Below are 20293 nucleotides of genomic sequence, written 5' to 3'. Positions count from 1 at the left end.
CCCCCCACACCTCCCCGGCACCTGTGGGGAGGCCGGGCCAGGAGCAGGACCTCGTGTCCGGCCTCCCTCACCGCCCCCCCAGCCTCCTTCCCACGCCGTTCTGCCTCACGGGGACGTAAACACACTGCAGGTGTCCCCTGCCTCCAGCCCGGGCCTGGAGAATTCGTCCTCTGGGACAGACGCGTGTGCACACATGCTATGAAAAGTATGCTTTCTTCTGAAGACTTCTGGAAGCTGCCTCCAGCGGACGTTCCTTCCTCGCCTACGGACCCAGACGGCAGCCAGCTGACCCTCGGCCATGGCCACCCTCCCCACCCGGCGCTGCCCTGCCCGCTGAAGGGCACTCGGAAGTTCTGGGCTGAGCAAAGGGGTTGGGAGCCGCTCTCTCACCGCCGACAAGAGTGAAGTCTGGCCTTCTATCTGCAACCCAGAATCCAAACTATAAAAACTAAATCTGAGGGGCACCTGGGTGGCTCGGTCGGTTGAGTGTCCGACTTCGGCTCAGGTCACGATCTTATGGTTCGTGAGGTCGAGCCCCGCATGGGGCTCTGTGCTGACAGCTCGGAGCCTGGAGCCTGCTTCCGATTCTGTGTCTCCCTCTCTCTCTCTGCCCCTCCCCTGCTCACCCTCTGTCTCTATCTCAAAAAATGAAAAAATGTTAAAAAATTTTTCTTAATAAAGAAATAGATAATAAAAATAAAAAACTGAAGTCGAGAAAACTATAGAAAATGACAGCTGCAGGATTGACGACTGTTTTTTGCTGAGTAGAACCATATAAACCAACATAGAAATTCATTTTTTATTAAAAAAATAACCCAGAAGGAACGTGTCAAAGATTTGGCAAGAAGCAGCAGTTAAGTAAAGCAGCAGGCAGGCACCCACACAGGCGGGCTGGGCTCTCCCCGCGCCGGACGGGACCCAGCTCTGATACACACAGTCTGGCCCGGGGGGATCTACCCCAGGCATAGGTAGCCCCCACCCCAGGCAAGGCTTTGCTGTGGTCCCTGGGGCCTCGCCTGGGTCGCTGGGCCCCCTCTGTGACCGCCGTGGGGGGCACACGCGTTCGGGGCTGCAGACAGTCGGAACCCGGGCAGGCTCACGGGCACTTGCGTAGACACTACCTGGTTCGAATTCCCTTCCCTGGTGGCTCACACTTTCTACTCCTCTGCCCACTGGCTTTCTTAACACAACACTGTCCCAGAGTTTCCTGTTTCTGAGACGGCAGAGTAGAGCTGACTAGTACAATCCTGAGGGAAACCTGGGAATTCTGAAATACTACTGCTTACGAGTTCAATAACAAATATGTTGAAAGTCTATGGCACATGATATCTCCAAGTCTGCCCATCCGCGGTTTGTGGGAACGTCACCATCAATGGGACGTAATGCGGACCTCTGAACCTCGGGTGCACGGGTGTGGGAAGAAAACAGTGGCAAAAAGGACTGAACACGCGTGGGACTGGTGGCGACTGGGACAATCCTCGTGGGAGGACTTGTCTAGCGCTTCCCCAGGGAACAGAACACGTCCAGAAACAGCTCTGGACAAGCCGCCCCTCCAGCTGGATGAACGGGTTGCCAGTAGGTCATCCTGGAAGGAGTCGCCTCGAGGCCAGCGGCCACAGCTATCGCCCGCGTGGACCCAGGGTCGTGATGCGGAACCCGACCCCAGCTCTGTCCTTTCCGGCTGGCCTCCCTCCACAGAAACCCCTTCCCTGCAGGTGCACCTGCCCCTCGGACCTTGGCAACGCCCCGGGACCCCGCTGGCCCACACCGATGTCCCCTGTGGTCACCTGAGAATGACCATTAGGACAGCGGTAATTTTCTAGGTCGGTGGGCAAGGTAGCATTTTATGACTTTCTGTGTTTCAAGTTTGGGTCAGTAGGGTGTCTTAGAGACAGAGCACCTGAGAGCTGGATGCGTGAGGGAGGGGTGGTAATGTCCCTGGTGATGCAGTGACACAGAGCAAGCCCACGAGAGCCACCCCCACTGTCCGGCAGGGCCGGACCCCAACAGCGTCCCCAGATAAACGTAGGGACCTCCAAATAACACACCGCTTAGTGTCTCACAGATCACGACCAACATGGCCGAAAGTCATTTGAATCTTCAAAACTGTGGGGAGAAAAGTTTCTCCCACTACCTGGTCACCCACTTGGCCCTCTTCCCAGGAACGCCCCCACCACTCAGTCTCACCAGGTCACATAGCACTTAGGGTGGCGGGCAGGGGGGCGGGCATACAGCATACACTGGGAGCCCCTGAGGTCAGGTCACTTCCAAGGCTGATGCGCCCCATCTCTGGAGCCTCCTGTCTCCCTACGACCTCTAAGCTCCCCTTCCACTCCCCCTCCCTAAACATCTCTGCAGAGGTATGGGAAAGCATGAGATGAGAGCCTCGTGCGTGTCCAACACCAAGAGTTCTGGGTTCTGCAAGCAAACAGAGAGCTCAGAGGGGCCCGAGATCCTCAGGGCAGAGGCTGCCCAGAAGGGGCGCTGGGAGAAGGAGGATGCACCCCAGCGCAGAAGGGACCACCTGATCCACGGACGCCTGGCAGTTCTAACCCAGGCGCACTGACGACCCCATTGCAAGTGTCAAATTTTCCCCAATCTGTCAAAGATTGGCACGAACTTCAGAATATGGGAACAGCCTTCATTATACTTGACGGAACGAGAACCCAAAGTTACCCACAAAGCGGGCTCAAGCAATGGACCTGCTGACCCAGAATCGTCGAAAGCTAAGGGGGGAGAGGGAGGGATGGTCGGGCGGGGGAAGGGCACAGCCCAGGCCTCTTGGCTGGTCTAGACAAGAGGCACCATCAAGGATTCCTGTGAAATGAGCAATGACGCTCACGCTCCTGCAAAGCTGACACACCACCTCCTCGCCAAGGGCCTCCATTTATCCGCATCGAAGCCCCGACCTGGAATGTCGCACGTTAGATGGTAGTGTCCTGAAAAAACTTAGGACAGCACGAGCCCCACGGAGAGTCAAGGGCACTGGGGACGCCCGGCGTGCGCCTCACTTCCCGCTGGGTGCCAGATGCCAGGTTCGGTCACGAGAACCGCATGTCCGCACAGATCCTACCTTGTTAGCTATGCTAGGAGAGAAGACCAGGTAACATCCCGAAGGCTTTAAACACTGCAAGTCAACCCCAGCTTCTCAGTAGATATTAAAAGAAAAACCAACACGATGGTCAAATGAAAAGCCACTAGAAGAGTAAACCTTACTCAGTGTGCTGTACGAGAAGGGGTGAACCTCTAAAAGGTTACCCTGCACATTACCGTTCTAGGTAGTCTCTAAAAAGCACCCCAAAAGATTGCCAAGTGATTCCTTTTAAGTTCATAGTGTGCCCAGCACCAAGGGGATGAGCTTAGACTTTCCCTCTCCAACCAAATTACCACGTAAGCACGGACATCTTACAGATAGACGTGTGTCAGGGCTCCCAGGGTCTGCAGCCAAGGCCAAGGGTCAACCACAGACCTTCCTGTGCTCTCCCGGGGCCAGATTGTTCCTCCCCCTCACGTAACAAGCATTTAAAGAGAAGAAAAGCCCCAGGGGCATTCATATTGTTTTGTGCCCATAATGTCAAAAATGGATTCCATTGTCTATTAACACATTTCCACCAAACTAAGTCCTTCACAATAATGGATGTGATTACACTGTGGAGGTTTGAGTGCTGAAATCATTTTTGGTGAAAATCAGCCTTAGATCTCACCTTAAACATCAAGGGAGCGAAGAGGGTGAGCAGACCCCTGACCCCTTCTAACTCCCAGGCCGGTGACAGGACTCTCTCTCTCGCCTCCCCAATGCCTCGACGCTACTGAATAAAGAGATTAAACACTCTCATCGCCAAAGTGTTTTTCAAAACCAGGTGGGAAAGTCGTGAAGTCGACGCAGCAAAATCAAGTCGGTGGGGTTATCTCTCAAAATGTCTGTTATGTGGTTATGTCGTTTCTAGAACGTCTTCTAATCTCCTAGGAAGGACACCCCGTCCTGTCTCCGTAAAGAGCTGCTCACGGGGCCGGGCTTGGGGTACGTTCTTCTTTGGAGGCGCCTCTGGCCACTTAAACGTGTGCTTAATGGTCATGGGGGCGTGACCACTTAAGTCGGAGGCAAGGGCAGGGCCCCCGAGGAAACCTTGTTGGCACATCAGTCCGGCATCGCGACCTCCACCCACCTCCACTCCATGCGCATCACGTCCGAAGGTGCCTCCCGAGGGGGCCTGCAGAGCTCACACTGGCAGCCCGAGACACAGGCACGGCGAAGCCTTCGGAGGCCAACACCTCCACTTGGGCGACTCACGTGACTCGCACAGGAGACCATGGGGCGCGGGGAGAAAGGTCTGGCCCGCAGCCCCACGGGGACCCTGGACAGTCCCCCCCACGACAGCCTGGGCCCCCAGATGGCAACAGCGCCCCCCACCCCGACGACGCAGCTACTGATGCTTAATCCATCCAGGCCCCAAGTTCCTCCCTGAAAAGTGGAGTGTCAGCAGCCCCCTCGGGGCACCGCTTGTGGGGAGAGGGCATCGGCGTCCCAGTAAGTGGTGTTTCTAGCGCAGCGGTCCCAGCAAGGGGGCACTCTGCAATTCCTTTTAAATTGGTCCGCTGGTGGGGCACCTGGGTGGCTCGGTCGGTTAAGCGGCCAACTTCGGCTCAGGTCATGATCTCACGGTCCGCGAGTTCGAGCCCCGCGTCGGGCTCTGTGCTGACAGCTCAGAGCCTGGAGCCCGTTTCAGGTTCTGTGTCTCCCTCCCTCTCTGCCCCTCCCCTGTTCATGCTCCGTGTCTCTCTGTCTCAAAAATAAATAAACATTAAAAAAATTTTTTTTAAAAATTAAAAAAAAATAAATTAGTCCACTGGTTTCCAAGGTGTACTTAATACATTCGCTTTTAATCGTTACAAAGTGAGAGTAATAAGATATGCCTGACTCGCCGCCCCGGCTTTTGTGCGGCTCCTCGCAGAGCTGGCCCCAGACCAACCTGAGGGTCCGGAAGGCTTACCGGAGGAAGAGCCGGCGTTTCTGGCAAGTGAGGGAGGCAGAGCACACAAACACCCCGACACAGGACGCCCGGCAGGAGTGCAGGTGGGGCTCGGCACAGCAAGGGCGTAGCAGGCCACGCTGCAAATAGCCCAGCGCAGGGTGGACACGTGGAGGTTCGCGGCCGAGCCCAAGACGCCTGGTCTCCCTTCAAAGAGCTGGACGCTAAGCCACCGCGGCGGAGGAAGCGTGTGTTGACAGGGACAGCGATCGCAGGCACGGTGACGGAGGGGGACGTCCTCCCATCCCGCAGCACCAAAGACTGACACTCCGCGGCTGGCCCCGCCCCCCCACCTCGTGACCAGACTGAGTCCTCCTGCCCAGTGACCACAGGGGCCCAGCGAGGGGTCCTCCTGCAGGATTTCGTCCCCAGGGGTCCCTCCAGAACAAGTCCGGGAGGCCCGTGTGGCACTAAATCCCACGCCAGAGTCTGTCTCGGGACGGGCCCCAGTGTCCATTTCTCCGGCGGGTGAACAGGGTGGGCCACGTGTCGTACCCCGAGGGCCGGCAGGGGAGGACGGCACACGTGAGGGGACGTGGCCGTGAAAGCACTGAGACCAAGAAGAACGGGAGCAGGATGTCACTATCAGACCAGTTAGGAAGTTCCCGAACAGCAGGCGAGAGAGAGAGAACAAAAGCTTCTGGACAGACCAGCACTCTCCCTCTGCTGGGCCCGCTGCCCCCATCACCTGGGCCAGACTGATCTCCAGTGCGCTCCTCCCGGGAGACAGGCCGGGGGTCCCCGGCCCCCAGACGACAGCCGGAGCAGCGCGTGGCCAGCGCCCGGCGGGTCTGTGACCCTGGCAGTGCTCACAGAGGCGGCTGGCTACGCAGGGTCCGGGAACCCCTATCACACCCACACAGGGTCGGTACGGGCCGCCAGTGAGTCCTGCACAGGGGCCCCCTGTGACTGTGCCCGTCAGTCCCCGGCCCTCCCCCAATGAGGAGTCACTCCTGGGTGAGAGGGGCAGTGGCCACTCCGGACGCATGCTGCTCTGAGCTTTGCTCTGATTTATACTTTGTTTCTGTTTCTCTGATTTATACTTTGTTTCTGTTTTGTGTCTTAATTTTTGTAATTTTATTTATTGTTGAGAGAGAAAGAGAGCATGAGAGGGGGAGGGCCAGAGAGAGGAGGAGTCACCGAATCCCAAGGAGGCTCCAGGCTCCGAGCTGTCAGCACAGAGCCCGACGCGGGGCTCGAACCCACAAAGCGAGAGACCATGACCGGGGCCGACGTCGGGTGCTCAACTGACCGAGCCACCCAGGCGCCCGTCCCAGTTGATGCTCTGTAAAGGGTGGAATGCGTCACACACGTTTCTGTTCCGTGTTTGCACGTGTCCCCCACCTGGGCCCTCAGGTCAGAGTCCAGACCCGCAGGTCTGTCCAAGTTACAGGACAGAGCAGGATGGGTCCAGCCGCCCGCAACAGGTCTCCGGGAGACGGAGGATGCCAGGCGGGGCCTGGCTCATTCCACACTGTGTACCATCCGCCACACTGAAAAACCTGAGCGTGACCGGAAAACGGCCACCTCGCACCCATGCGTGTGCACCTGTTCCCGGTCAGACCCTTCAACCTCCTACCGCCTGACTCCCACCTAAGCTCACGTGGCTGGGGCAGAAGGAGGAAGGCTGAGCTCACAGACTTTCCTCCCGCATGGGCCACTCACCTCCCTCCCCGTCCGACTCCCCGCTGCTCCCTCCCTCTGCTCTCTGGTGACACTTCGCAGTCCCTGGTCCTGTGCTGTGCACCAAGACCCTCCTGCTAACAGTACCTGTCCCCAGAGCCCCCAGCACCCTGCTCTCCCCGACTCCGTCCTGAGAGCACTGGTCAACCTAGCTCCGCACAGAGAGCCCGTAAGTAAAGGACACTGCGACCCTGCAGAGTAGACGCTTTGTCTCCACCATTGCCAAACCACGAAGCCCACACCCAAAAGTCACTGTCACCACCCAGTAGCAGCAAGAAACGTGTTCAGGAGCAGCCCTACTAGGGGGCCACGAGGGTCCCGATCCACAGAAAGAGCGCGGGCGTGGGAGCGACCCTCCACGCAGCCTGGCTTCATTGTACATCCAAACCGGGCCACGGGATGCAGGTTAACACCAGGGAAGGACCGTCCCTTGGGAATGCCCACCACCCAGAGTCCCATCCCCTTCACGCCCCACGCATGCCAGGGCCCTCCACCCCTCTCCCCACCCGGACCACCACTGCACCTCCCACAACCCGCCCACATCCCGCCTTCTTCCATGCCCCACCCACTCCCACCCACCCTGCCTCCCCCACCCCCCACCTTCCACACTCCGCCCGCCCCACCTCCATGCCCCACTCACCCCCACCCATCCCGCCTCCCCCACACCCCACCTCCCACACCCCGCGCGTGTCCCGCCCACCCTGCCTCCCTCCACGCCCCGCCCACCCCGCCTCCCCATGCCCCACCCCCACCTTCCACACCCCCACCAACCCCACCTCCCTCCACGCCCCGCCCACCCCCCCACCCATCCCGCCTCCCCCACACCCCACCTCCCACACCCTGCCCACGTCCCTCCCACCCTGCCTCCCTCCACCCCCCTCCCCCTCCACACCCCGCCCATCCCATCCCACCTTCCACACCCCGCCCACCCCACCTCCTCCCATGTCCCACCTCCTCATGCCCCACCTCCCTCTACCCACCTGCCTCCCTCCAGCCCTATGCATACCCCCACCCCTGCCCAGGGCTCACTGGGCCCACACACCTAGCCATCTCCCTGCTCACAAGCTGTGACCGTTCACAAGTGTGTCATTCAAGAGTGACGTGTGCGACAAGCTTTCAAGTGGCCCCTGGCTTAGCAGCACTCACAAACCAGCCCTCACATTGTGACACCTCCACGGGCGGCCCAGCCCCACCTGCCCGCATGAACGTCTGTCCCCCGGTCCTCCGCTGGCATCCGCACACTCAGGGGCCGGCCAGGGCACTGCCACCCTTCGCAACTGGAAAGCCACGTGAGGCCCCTACAGGCACTTGGCGGGGACCCCGAGCTCATTACCCATGTGCCCCTGCACCACCCTGCACCGCCCCTGCACCCCTACATGCCCTCGAGGCACCACACTCGGAATGTGCACTGGGGACTCTAGAGCAATTGCTTCCCCAGGGTCCTCCCTCCATTTGGGTGACATCAGGATGGCCTTAGGGTTTTTTCACTCTTCCTTCACTGTGGGGTTCCTGTCTCCACGGCTTAACTACCAACCCAAGGGCTGGGCCGGGACATCTGACACCAGTGATGTTGAGTCAGGCCCCAGGAGCAATGATGAAATCTGCGTCCTTCTGTCCACACTGTCTTACCTGATTGTTAGGGAACCTCCATAAAGTGAAGCAGTCTCAAATATGCTACAGAAAGTGAATTTTAAGGAGGGAAGGAGAGAGAGCATGAACGTTTCCAAGTTGAGGTGATGAGAGAGAAGCCAGCCTCTCCCCACGGGGAACCCAGTGCAGCCTCCGGGTACACCTGGGCTTGCAGGGCTGAGCCGGCCCTGCTGCCTCCCTCCTCCTGCCTCCCTCCTCCTGCCTCCCTCCTCCTGCCTCCCTCCTCCTGCCTCCCTCCTCCTGCCTCCCTCCTCCTGCCTCCCTCCTCCTGCTCTCATTTCCGCCTCTGCACAGAGACAGCAACTCTCGGGATGAAAGGCAGCACCGGGAAATTGTTACTGTTACAACGTTGGCCTATTTTCAAGAAAATTCCTACATGAGAATCAGACCAAAGCGGACACCCCCCCCCTCCCGCCCCATGGCCCGTCCAGGCTCCGGCAGCGGAGAGCTCCCGCCCTAACCCTAACCGAGAGACAGCTGAGGAGCCGGCACCAGGGACCCCCGCCCCAGCACCACAGCTGCACCCCTGCTGACACCCCTGGAGGCTCCCGGAGCAGCCCAGCCTGCCCTCTCGGGGCGCTTCCTGCTCTTGCCGACCCTCCCCAAACCCTGCAGCCCGGGGCAGGGGTGGGGGGCTCATGAGACCCTCTCCCGTGTCCAGGAGCCTGTCTTCGTAGTTTCCGCCCCCACCCCCGCCCCCCTCCCGCAACATTTCTGAAAGCGGTGACCCCCTCCCGTGGCCCCTGCCCCCCGCCACGCCTCCAGCCCGACACAGGTTGCGCGGCACACAGCTGTCTTGTCTGCGGGACGGCGGAGCGCCCCCGCGGCTGGACGGTGACCTGGGAGCAGCACCAGGCGCCCGGGGGAGGCTGCACGTCTGTCACGCGCCCCCCGGCCCTCAAGCACGTCCGACGCCGGAACTGCTGTGTCGCAACTTTATTTACACACTGCGCGGGCCCGTCCCCCGGGGCATCCTCTGCTCCAAGGGACGCGCGCCGAGAGGCCCCCCCGCCACGTGGACCGGGCGCTGGGCTGCAGGCACGTGGGTCACGGGCACCTCGGGCACAGCTGGGGGCCGCTCCCCCACCCGCCCTGCTGCGCTCGCCCCTGGGAGCACCCGGAGCTGGACCTCACAGCCGCGGACGCACGCAGGGCTATCCTGAGCTCTCAAAGAAACTGGGAAGCCCAGAAAGAAAAGGAGAGAGAGTTAACTTAAAAAGTTGCGATGTTTTAAAACAAAACCCGGTTAGGATTTGGCCGAGTCAAGTTCTGGGTTAGTTCATGTGTTCTCAGACATTTCAGCTCACGGAGCCCGACCACCTAGGGGCCTCTCCATCCTCCCTGTGGGGCCTCCCTGCTGATGCAAAGAGGCAGCCGAGGCCGGAGGCCAGGACGGCGGGGCCGCTGCAAGGGTGAGGCTGGCGGGCAGTGACCCCGTGCACGCTGCAGACGTCAAGAGACCCAAGGGCAGAGACAGAGATACAAATGCATAAGAGACACAGAGAGACAGCTATAAAGAAAGAGACCGAGGGAGGGAGAGACAGAGATGAACACCTAACTCTGCTTTGCCAATTATTTTGTCATGTTTTGCTAAATTTGGGGTTTAGGTAAGAAGAACAAGGATGGGGGGAAAGGGCTGAGGTGCCAAGCCACCGGGGAAGGAACGGTGCTCAGGGAGCACTGACCCGGGGCTGGACCCGAGCTCTGGGAGGCTGCTGGCCAGCCTCCTGTCCGATCGCACCCCGGAAGCATCGGCCCGGACGTGCCCGCCCCCAGGGAGGCACTGGATAGAGCTGCTCAGCCTGGATTCTGCGGGACACAGGCTGCCCCACCTGAGCGTCCAGGGCCTGCTCGAGCCCGGGGCGTGGGTGCACAGCCCTATGAGGGACGCAGACCAGAGGCCAGGGCCCCTCGCGGCCCAGGCCGCACTCCAGGACTCCCAGAGCCCGGGGACAGACCCCCCGTCCCAGCAGCAACCCGCAGGGCTACCCTGCACCACACTGGGACCCTGACAGCCTCCAGGAAGCTGGGAATAAACACCGGGCGCTGTGGAGGTCTGGAAAATCCCAGAACAGCAGGCATGGCCTCCTGACGGCCTCCAGAGCCCAGTCTGCGGGCCACCCAGCGACGGCAGAAGGTGCAGAGAGAAGAGGTCTGGACACGACGGAAGGGGAGGGACGGAGAAATGAATGAGAATGGGGCCAACAAGGACTTTTCTAAATGTCCTTCCGATTTTGGGCCACAAAGAAATGTAAATGGCCCCCAAGCCCGTGCAGGTGAGCGGTCCACAGGAGCATGTGCAAAGAGCCCGCAGACTTGGGGAAGGGGCACGATCGTTTTCCGGGGAAGATCCATCATAGAGTAGTCTGTTTGAGAGCTTCTGTCCCTGGAGCACGAGGACAGCAAATAACAATTTAGGACAAAGTAAGCGAAGCCACTGCTTCCGATAACAGTCAGACGCGCTGAGTGAGCCCATCTCGCAGCGTCCCGGGGGCAGCGGGGGCCGCCCCCGACTGGCTGCTTAGAGCCACCGTTCTACCCCAGTAACACGGCGCGCCAGTCCCACAGCTGAGCAACAGCCCGAATTCAACAGGCTGATCCCAGACTTCCAAACACAGCTTCCAGAAACATCAGCTACAAGTGTCCCTGTTTCTCCCTTCCCTGATTTAGCATCTCCTCACGTTGAGTCAAATCTTTAAAACTGGGGAGTTGAATGTGGGGCCTGCACTCACACTAAGTGGCAGCGGCCCATGGGGTCTTCTCGATGTCAAGGTGGCGGGGGCTCGGCTGGCGGTCAAACCCCAAAGCCCACCCAGGAGCCCCTCCTGGAGCCGCAGCCCGGCTGCTCTCGGGCTCCCCCCTGTGGCCGACGCCGGAACGTTAGCACCTGAGCATAAAACCCAGCCGAGCGACCACACCTGTGCTCTCTGAGCCGGGTGTCAAGGTGGCCCCGGAGGCCAGAGTGCCTAGGAAGGGCTCCGGGATGCCACCTGGATTACAGCTCTGAATGCAAAGAATGATCCGTCTGCGACCACTCCCTCCAAAAGATCAATCTTCGAAGAATGAAGACCTGATTATCAGGAACACACATCTGCAGATTCCGCAAAGCTACACCTTAGCAAACGTGTATGTTCAGGTCAGAGCTGTTACTCACTTTCCTTATCCTGAGGCGCTTACAAAAATCTAAAATACACACGCCCACGAAATATATACAGCGTCTTGGCCAGTATGAGGACACGTGAGATAACATCGCAAGAGCACAGGAAGCTGGCTGTCTATTTTAAGAGAGAAAGAGAGTGTGAAAACAAGTTATTATATCACACGGAACTCCTAGTCCCACGAACCAGATACAGTCGTCCTGACGCTTAGAAGACCACGTCCACATCTCCGGGAGATATCCTGTGTGCAAGGAGCTAGAACCAGAACAGCTAGGAGTATCCGTAGCTGGTGGAACGACCTTATTCACAAACTGTCAGTTATCAGGGTTTTTTGGAGCAAGGTTCACAGGAACGTGTACTTGGGCGTCTGACGTAGGGCTTCGCTGATTTCTGAGGCACTGATTCTCAGGGCGGGGGGAGGAGGGGACAGACATAGCCAGAGCTCCTGGGGCTTCTTCCTTGGCACAGCGAACCAACGCGGCAAATGGACATGTGCCCGTGTCTCATATCCCGGGACTGAATCCTAGCCTGTCCCTCGGGTGCATGGAGGACAACCCTCTTACTGGAAGACAGAGGAGTGAGTGCTCAACAAATTTGCATAAGCCAGAGGGGACAGTCCCCATCTGAGATGATGGGATCAGGATGCAAATCTAGTTGTAAAGGGAAAAACACAGAAAAGACCACTTACAACAACGACAGGGAGAGTCACCACATGGAGAACCCCGCATCACCCCACTACTGCCTCAGACGAGGTCGTGCTTGGCGGCTTAGTGGCCGACTGCTTTTGAGCTCTTGCATCTAGACTGAGGGCCATATTCCCAAAAGGATATGGGTCGGCCAGAGCCCAGAATGGAGCCCGTCCAGAAAGGAAGCCGGGAGCCTCAGGCCTGCGGATCCCCGTAGAAGGGCCGACAGCAGACTCGGGGCAGTGCTCAGCCGGCGCCCCGGGCACGTGGACGAGTTCCTTTGTCTTCAGAGCTCTCTAAACCCTGGAGAGACAGCCCAGGCCTGAGAAGCAAGGGGTCTGGCCTCCAGAAGACCCAGTGATCTTCTCTAACCACCTCCACGAATGGCCCATGCAAACCGATGACGTAAATTCTTGTGGATTTGGATACAGATGAATTTTAATTTTTTTAATGTTTTTATCTATTTTTGAGACAGAGGGAGACAGAGCACGGGCAGGGGAGGGGCAGAGAGAGAGAGAGAGAGGGAGACACAGAATCTGAAGCAGGCTCCAGGTTCCGAGCCGTCAGCACAGAGCCCGACGCGGGACTCGAACCCACGGACCGCGAGATCGCGACCTGAGCTGAAGTCGGACGCCCAACCCACTGAGCCACCCAGGCGCCCCCAGACGAATTGTTAAAGACTGTGTGATTCTCAGCCCATGTTAAAACCAAACCCCTTCCAGAGAGAATCCTGCTGATGACAAATCGTATTCCGTAGTGGATGCCATTGGAGCAGGACACAGACGTTTCTATTCTCTCTTTTCAACATGTAAAACTTTGCATGTGTCTGTTTCCCAAAGATGAGGGACTCTGGGCCCTGACGCCCGGCACTCGGCCAGTTCCCTCAGCCAGTTCCATGGGAGACGGGGGCCTCCCCATCCCCTCCCCCTTCCTCCCACGCCTGGCCCGTGGGCGGAGCAGAGGCGGGGGGGGGTGGGGGGGGGAAGAGCCCACACTGGACTGCAGGCCCGCGGCCCGTTTGGGCTCCGTTTCCAGTGAAGACACTACAGTTTAATAACGCACCTAACGTGCCTGATCTCTGGGAAGAAAGTATGATGGGAAAGCAGAACGTCAGTTTTCACTGCACCAAAGGGGACTGCATGTCACCAAAGCGTGTCAGGGACACCTGTGCCCCACACTGGTGACACACCGTCAGCATCACCGACCCCCAGCCCGCCAGGAACCCCCACGCTCCCATGCGCGAGGCGGCCTCAAGCCTGCCCGCCACAGGCTGGCGGGACACTCGCTTCTCTCTCCCAAAGATCTTTTTCCATTAATTTTACATATATTTAAAATCTCAGTCACACACTCCCCAACCCCATGTGGAATGAATCAGTACACAGCTGAGAACAAACAATGCACTAAATTCTGCTCTAAAACCTTCCTTCGAATCTGGAGCATTGTTTTCAAAATTACCAGCGTTTGTGGAATTTATTATCTTGTAAGTTCCCTTTCGTAGTTCAGCGTGATTGGCTCTCCTCCACGGGGCGACTGCATGTTATGAAGCCTTTATGTCACTTTGATTTGGAATGCAAGGAAGGGTCCCTGCGGCCGGGGAGCCGTGAGGGTGGCTCTGTGACAGTTGTGTTCACCCGTAATATTTCTCAGGGCTCTAGGAATCCTTAGGGCAGGGTCGCAGAGGGAAGCTGCCCCGTGCAGAGTCAACCAGAAACAGACCAGCTGCGTGGAGAAAGGGCACGTCGACATCCAGTCCTTCGACGAGCGAAGAAGGGGAGGACAATGAGAAAGCCCCCGCGCTGGGGTCAGGTTCTGGGCCACAGGGGGGCCGCCGGACCCCAGCGCCAGAAGCTCCAAGGCAGCTGGAAAGTCTTGGGGAAGGGCGCCTGCCAAACCCCAGAGGCAAATCGGGTCCTTCACGAACACCAGGTTCCCTCAGAAATTAAGATCATCAGTCGGCCCGCTCAGCGACGCACCGTCCGTCCTGCCTCGGAGCGCGTGCGAACACTTCTCGGCCACCTCCCGCCCAGACACAAAAGTGTGGCGCCCTTGCAAAGAGGCAGATCTGCTCGCTGGTCAGAGGACCCTCGCCGTCGGGGCAGATGGGACGGCCAGAAAGTCTCCCCGAGGCTCCAGGTGCCCCGTGCCCTCCCCTGCCGCCCTGAGGGAGGTGGGGACCCTGCCGCGAGGGCTCCCCAACGCGGTCCTCACAGGACAGGGCCCGAGACAGCCTCCCTCACGGCGAGGCCTCAGCATGGCCTCCCGAGCGCCAACCCTCACCCACACAGAACGTCCTCGGCCTGGCCCGGGACACGTCCATCATCCCGTCTGCCCGTTGTGGGCTGGGCGGGGCACCGTTTCACCAACAAGCCGACGAACTTGCTCTCTAAGAAGTGACCAGAATCCAACAAGTTTGCGAACCTCCAGAATGCAGCAGGGCTGACGGCCCCAGGCCACACTGAAGTGTTCTCAAGCGGTGATCAAACACGCCACACGTTATTGTGTTGACCTCAAACTCTTCATGCTTTCTGAAACTTCATTATTATCGGGAGAGACCGTGCCAGCAACCTCAACCCTTAAGCGCTGGCTTACCACCCCCCCCAAAGGCGTGGGGCTTGCTAACGGACAGGTCGTAACATGATGCGGGGGGACAGAATGGCAGCCGGGCCCCCCCCCCCTCAGCAAGCTGACCACTGGGGCAGAGCCGGGAGGAGGGGACGCACCAGCGCTGGCAAGGAGGGACTGTGGGGGACAGCAATCAGAAGGTTCTTCTGGATTTCAGGGCCAGCTACCGCAGCCACGGCCGCACGGATGGCGGGTGTCCTGGCGACAGGGCCGAGAGGGCCCGCCGTGATTCGGGCAGAAGGAGGACGAGAAAGACCACCAGGGAAAAGCAAGTAGAGGAGGGAAGGCCCCTCCCGGAGGAAGGAAGCACTCACCGTAGGGACACTTCACCTCCTCTGCGCCAGCCCCGTCCATCACCTGCCACAGTATGTCATACGCGGCAAAGTTTGGGCAGAATCGGGGTTTTAGTCGTCATTCTAAGACTGCCCTCCTGTCAAAAGTTCTCGTTAAATTTAGCCAGATAGTACACAAGTTTCCGTTTATTATTTCTTTTTTTTTTTAATTCTGACGATATAAATGCGTGAACGTTTTACTTGGCTCCGATTTTTTGTGTTTTATTAGGAATCTTTGCTCTTTGATTTTCAGCCTGGGACTGCGAAGCCACATAAAAATGTCTGTTAGTAATACTTTGAGAATAATTTCTTCTCAGCCCATGTGAACTTAGGATTTTATTCTCTGAATTCTTTCCTCTTGTGGGCTTTGGTTAAATACTTAACGTATCGAGCGTTATTCAGACTCCAAGCATGTACGGATATTAATAGCGGGATCCTACCCCGTTACCAACCCCATCAAGCGGGGACACAGAGAGAGGAATTTCTAATTTTCTAATTCTAAGTCGTAATTTTTCTTCCCTAATGCCAAATCCCACTGGAGATTCATCATCCTCAGCCTTCGTCTGGTATGTGGAGAAAAGTGCAATTGTCATTCAGAAATAGAGGTGTTACCTCGCTCTGTCCCACTGTTCTGCCCATCTTAATAACAGCCTCTGTCCTAACATCCTAGGGGGTCGGGAAGGCTTCTCTTGATATAGAATTGCCTGGAAATCTGTTCTGAGTCATCGTTACATCGATGCCCATTTACCACCCGATCCTCGTAGGGCCTGAGGCTGCTTATGTGTTTATTTATGGTCTTGATGTTGGGGCTTCTAGGTTGGAGACTGTCGCTTGTGGTGACTTCTCTCCTCCCTCGCCGCCTCCGTGGCCGCTCTGCTGATGAATGAAACCCGGCCTTCCCGGAGCACCGTGCACTCAGAGCATGTGCAGTGGGAGAAAACACGCAGAATCACTGCCTGTTGGGCACGTCTCATGCTGGGACGGTGCACATCCCACACACACACCCCCGCCGCCGTGGCTCAGAAACGCTGCTGTCAGACCCTCTCGGGGACGTGCTAATGACGAAACATTTTAAAATTTATATTTGAGCAAACACTGTCACTCCTTCCCCCCCCTTCTCTTTCAAAGCAAAGAAATACACATGGGGCACAAAACAGCCATCTCGACCCTGTCCTTCCACGTCCCCCAGACCAACGAGTCCAGAGCACGTCCCCTCCCCAGGGGGAAGGTGGGAGGGAAAAGAGTGCAGAGTTATAAAGTCCCTGAAGGTGTCACCGAAATTAGAGCAGGGAATGCCCATCCCCCAAGGGAAGGAAAATAATTCCGGGTTGAATCTGGAAACAGCTAGATCAGCTTAGTGGCAGGGGCAGCTTCCCTGACTCTCCAGCGTGGGCGCAGCAGAACCTTTGTGGGCAGGTTGTTGAGGGCACACAGGAGAAGCACACACAAGATGCCCTTGACAGAGTGTGTGGTGCACGGAGGCGCTCAGTGCCACCACCTGTGCCTCCGGACAGGGCCCAGGAGATGGCACCCGCTGGCAACAAGACGTGGCAAGACGCCTGCCCCCTAAGCGTGGGCACTTGGTCTGCTCTACAGCGAGCCCGCTGGCCCAGCTCAAATTCCGTGGGAAGGGGGTCGCGTAACGCGCCTCCTCGCCGCCCCGAAGGAAACCTGCAGGGACGGGCTGGCCGTCCGTCTGTCCAAACCCACACGACGACACTTGTGGCAAAGTGAAAGAAAAGGGATCGCACATGCCCATGCTGTGCCACAGTCTCAGCCCTTCACAGAAATAGCTCGAGACAAGTCAACCATTCCCACGAGAAAGGGACACCGTCTGGCCTTAGAATGTACCCACCTCTTAAAGGAAGGCAGACAAGTGGCCCCAATTAGGGCAGATTAATCACTTCACACCACCTGCTGATCGGCAGGAATACTGGAAAGTCTCACTGAGGACCAGGAGATCATAAAAGCCATCAGAAAGGGCTTCATGGTGCCATTTCTAAAGAACAACTTGGAAGGGGAAAAAAAAAAAAAGATAATGGTCAAGCAAAGCAGATTCCCTTAGCCTTGGACACAGAGCAGTGGAGGTGATCGAACCCAGGGACACTCTGACCGCACAGCGCCCAGACACAGACCGGGCGGTGTCGGGAGGAAGGCAGGCAGGTGCACGGTCCTGGGAAGCCAAGCGTGACGGGCTTCTGACCCACAGAGGTGGGGGAGTATCCCCATCTCTAGGTGAGAAGAGAAGGTGGGAGAGACAGTACATTGTCCAGCCCTGCACAATTTACCTCAACTAAGCACAGGTAGCTGCCAGGAGCAAAGCGGTGCGTCCTAAGCACCCTGTGACGGGCGGGGAAAACCACGAAAGGCCAGTGCCCTCACACCCGAAGGACACAGCACCACAGCCGATAGTTAAGGTCTTTCAAACTACCTCCTATGGACCAAAGGCATGGGCGCCATCCAAAGCAAGGTGAATGGGAGAAGAGATCCCCCGCATATGAAAAGCCTTATCTTCAATCCTCACGGCAACCTAATCAGACAGCACTTTGTCCACACTAAGCAACCTGGGGATTAAGAAACTTCAGTAACGTGTCTAGGGTCGTCACCCATCCAGAAGACGCCACTCCCGGGCTCCCGGACTGTCTCTCGGATTTAGTGAAGATCAGATGTAAATCTTGCAGAGGAACCAAAAGCTCCCCGAATACTAGGCAGGGATGTGAAAAGAGATGGTCCCTACACCAGATCCAGGGCTCCCAACACTTCCCCGTGACCCTTCGGCCAACCTCTTGAATTCTCAGATGGCGGGGTGGGATGGGGAGGAACATGCCAAAATATTTGAGGGCTTTAAAATCTTCTCCCGCCAGGGCACTGTGTTTGCACACGTAGCTTTCAGGCAGGTCTCCTGGGAGGAGAGTGCAGTAAAGGGCCATCGCCCGCCCTGGAGTCCCCAAGCAGCTTTTCCTGCCGCCAGAAAACCCGAAGTAAATGTCACACAGAAGGGCGGCAGGGAGAGAAGAGAACTTACAGGGATGTCAACGGTTCCAACAGAAGAGGCGGTTGCCTCTTCTGCTTTTCCCGGGAGGTACCAACAGACCACGGTGCCCCCCGGGGAGCGGGCACATGGGACTCCACCCTTTCCACTCTCAGAAAATCGTGGCAAGGGTAGGTAAGCCGCGGCCACAGCTCTAGAAGGAAATGCCAGTGTCTTCTTTTGAGAACCGGTCTGTTTCTCTGTGGCCTTCAGGGAGCTACTGGGGGGGGGGGGGGGGGAGGAGTCTGCTGTGAGGAGCTTGTGCCCTAAGCGTGTTCGGGCCACGGAGGTAGACACCGGGATACGCACAGGAAACAGTGTCTGATGGCCTCTCCCGGAGATAAACGTTCTGCAGGAAGGCTGAGCCTGTGAAAACCTCCTTACAGCTTCCAGGGAGCAGTTTCTAATCTACAAGTCATTTGCAAGACACAAGGCAGGGACCCAAGGACGGTTCCAGAAGAATTTTAGGTATGAACAGTGAACTCACTAACGTCTTTTCCCCCTCACACTACTCGGAGGGGGAAAAAAAGGCTCATAGGACTGCTTCAAATTTTTGCTGAAAAGCAGAACCGGACCACAGCTCCTTTCAAACCTCCGGTATTTTCGATACAATAAACGCCTTGAGGACAAGTCCCGCCACTTAAAAGGCATCTCTCTACCAGAGGTGTTCTCTCCACCTTCGTGTTTTCTCAAGCACTTGTTCAAAAACACATTTAAGTGGAATGTTTTCGTTTCTGCAGATTGCATTAATTACGGGTTTGCAAACACTGCGGAGCCCACGAGGTCCGCCCGAGCTGGGGGCTGCAGACACCCGGCCTGGGCCGGCGGCCGGTGGCTTGGCTCGGGCCCCGCACATAGCTCCGGGCTCGGCCCCGCGCGCCGCCGGCCAAGACTGCTGCAGAGAAGTCTCGGCTAAGAAAGAAAAACACACGGCGGTCAACCGCGGTGACCCACGCGCTCGGGAGCGCGCCTGCCTGCGCGCAGCACCCGGACCCGGAGAGGGCCCGGAAGGAGGGGCCGCGGGACGCGATTGTGCCCGCGGAGACGGGCGAAAATAGGGTTTCTTTTTAATGTCACGTGCCTCCTCCTAGTCTCTCTCAGGGAGGGTCTCTGGGGCCGGCGGGCGAAGCACGGGGGGCTCAGGAGTTGGGCCCAGGACAGCAGCTCGCCCCCCCCCACCCCACTCCCCGCAGGGGAGCCCCGGTGATGGAGGGGCGCGAGGCCGAGCGCGCTACGGGGCCGACGGGCCGGCAAGTGCGCGACCCGCCGAATGCTGGTGGGGGGTGGAGGGGAGGCCCTCGGGGCAATCCGGGGTCCGCGCGGGGCCCTGCCCACCCGCCAGCCGGAAGCGCGGGACCCCGAGGGCACCCCCACGCGGCGGGAAGAGCCCAGAAGCCCCACGCCGTCGCCCGGGCACCGGCCCGGGCCCCACCTGCTCGCACCCCGCCGGCGGGAGGCGGCGCCACGCTCCCGGGGGTCACCTGCTTCCCGCGCCCCGGGCGCTCGCGCGGGAAGGGGAGGCGGGGGGCCGCGTCCCCGCGGGACGACTCACCGTGAGCGCCGAGAACTTCTGCGCGGGCGCGGGCGGGAGCAGCCCGGCGAGCAGGGGCAGCCAGCAGAGCTGCGGGAGCAGCATGGTGACGCGCGCGGCACGCGGTCCTGTCCCCGCGCTGCGGGCGCCCGACTCCACCCGCCGCCCTCCGCACCCGGCGGCCCTCCGCGTCCCGTGCGGCTCCGCCGGCGGCTGTCAAATAACTCCCGAACTTCCCGGATCCTCCTCCCGCTCGCTCGCTCCGTCCCTCCCTCCCTCCCTCCCTCCCCCCCTCCTCCAGCCCCACCCCCGCGCCGCCGCCGCCGCGCCCCGCTCGGCTCCGCTCGGCTGCGCGCTCGGGCCGGGGGGCCGCCCCGGGCGCGGGTCTGCGGGAGCGGGAGGTGGAGACGGGCCCCCGGGGCTGCGCCGCCAGTCAGTGCCGCGAGCGTGCCGGCTTCCCTGCGCGCGCACATGCGTGCACGCACATGCACACACGTGCACATGCATGCACACGCGTGCACACATGCGCGCGCGCGTACACACGTGCGCATACATGCATACGCGCGTACA

At 58.8% G+C, this 20293-nt stretch overlaps 1 protein-coding gene across 5 annotated transcripts in view; it reads right to left on the bottom strand.

Moving 5' to 3' along the window:
* Positions 1 to 19973, bottom strand: part of SMOC2 (SPARC related modular calcium binding 2) — a 167138-nt gene extending 147165 nt beyond the window's left edge. For 3 of the 5 annotated variants that reach the window (XM_058735935.1, XM_058735936.1, XM_058735939.1), the window contains exon 1: positions 19745 to 19973. In XM_058735935.1, the coding sequence (XP_058591918.1) occupies positions 19745 to 19828 (84 nt within the window). In that variant the 5' untranslated portion in view covers positions 19829 to 19973. The remainder of the gene's footprint in view (positions 1 to 19744) is intronic. The other 2 variants (XM_058735937.1, XM_058735938.1) reach the window with 1 other exon arrangement.
* Between the last annotated feature and the right edge of the window lie 320 nt (positions 19974 to 20293).

This window comes from Neofelis nebulosa, chromosome 6 (genome assembly GCF_028018385.1).
Source record: "Neofelis nebulosa isolate mNeoNeb1 chromosome 6, mNeoNeb1.pri, whole genome shotgun sequence".
In the NCBI taxonomy this organism is placed as follows: Eukaryota; Metazoa; Chordata; class Mammalia; order Carnivora; family Felidae; genus Neofelis; species Neofelis nebulosa.
The sequence above is the reverse complement of the archived record's forward strand: the minus strand, read 5'-3'. Positions and strand labels throughout refer to the sequence as shown.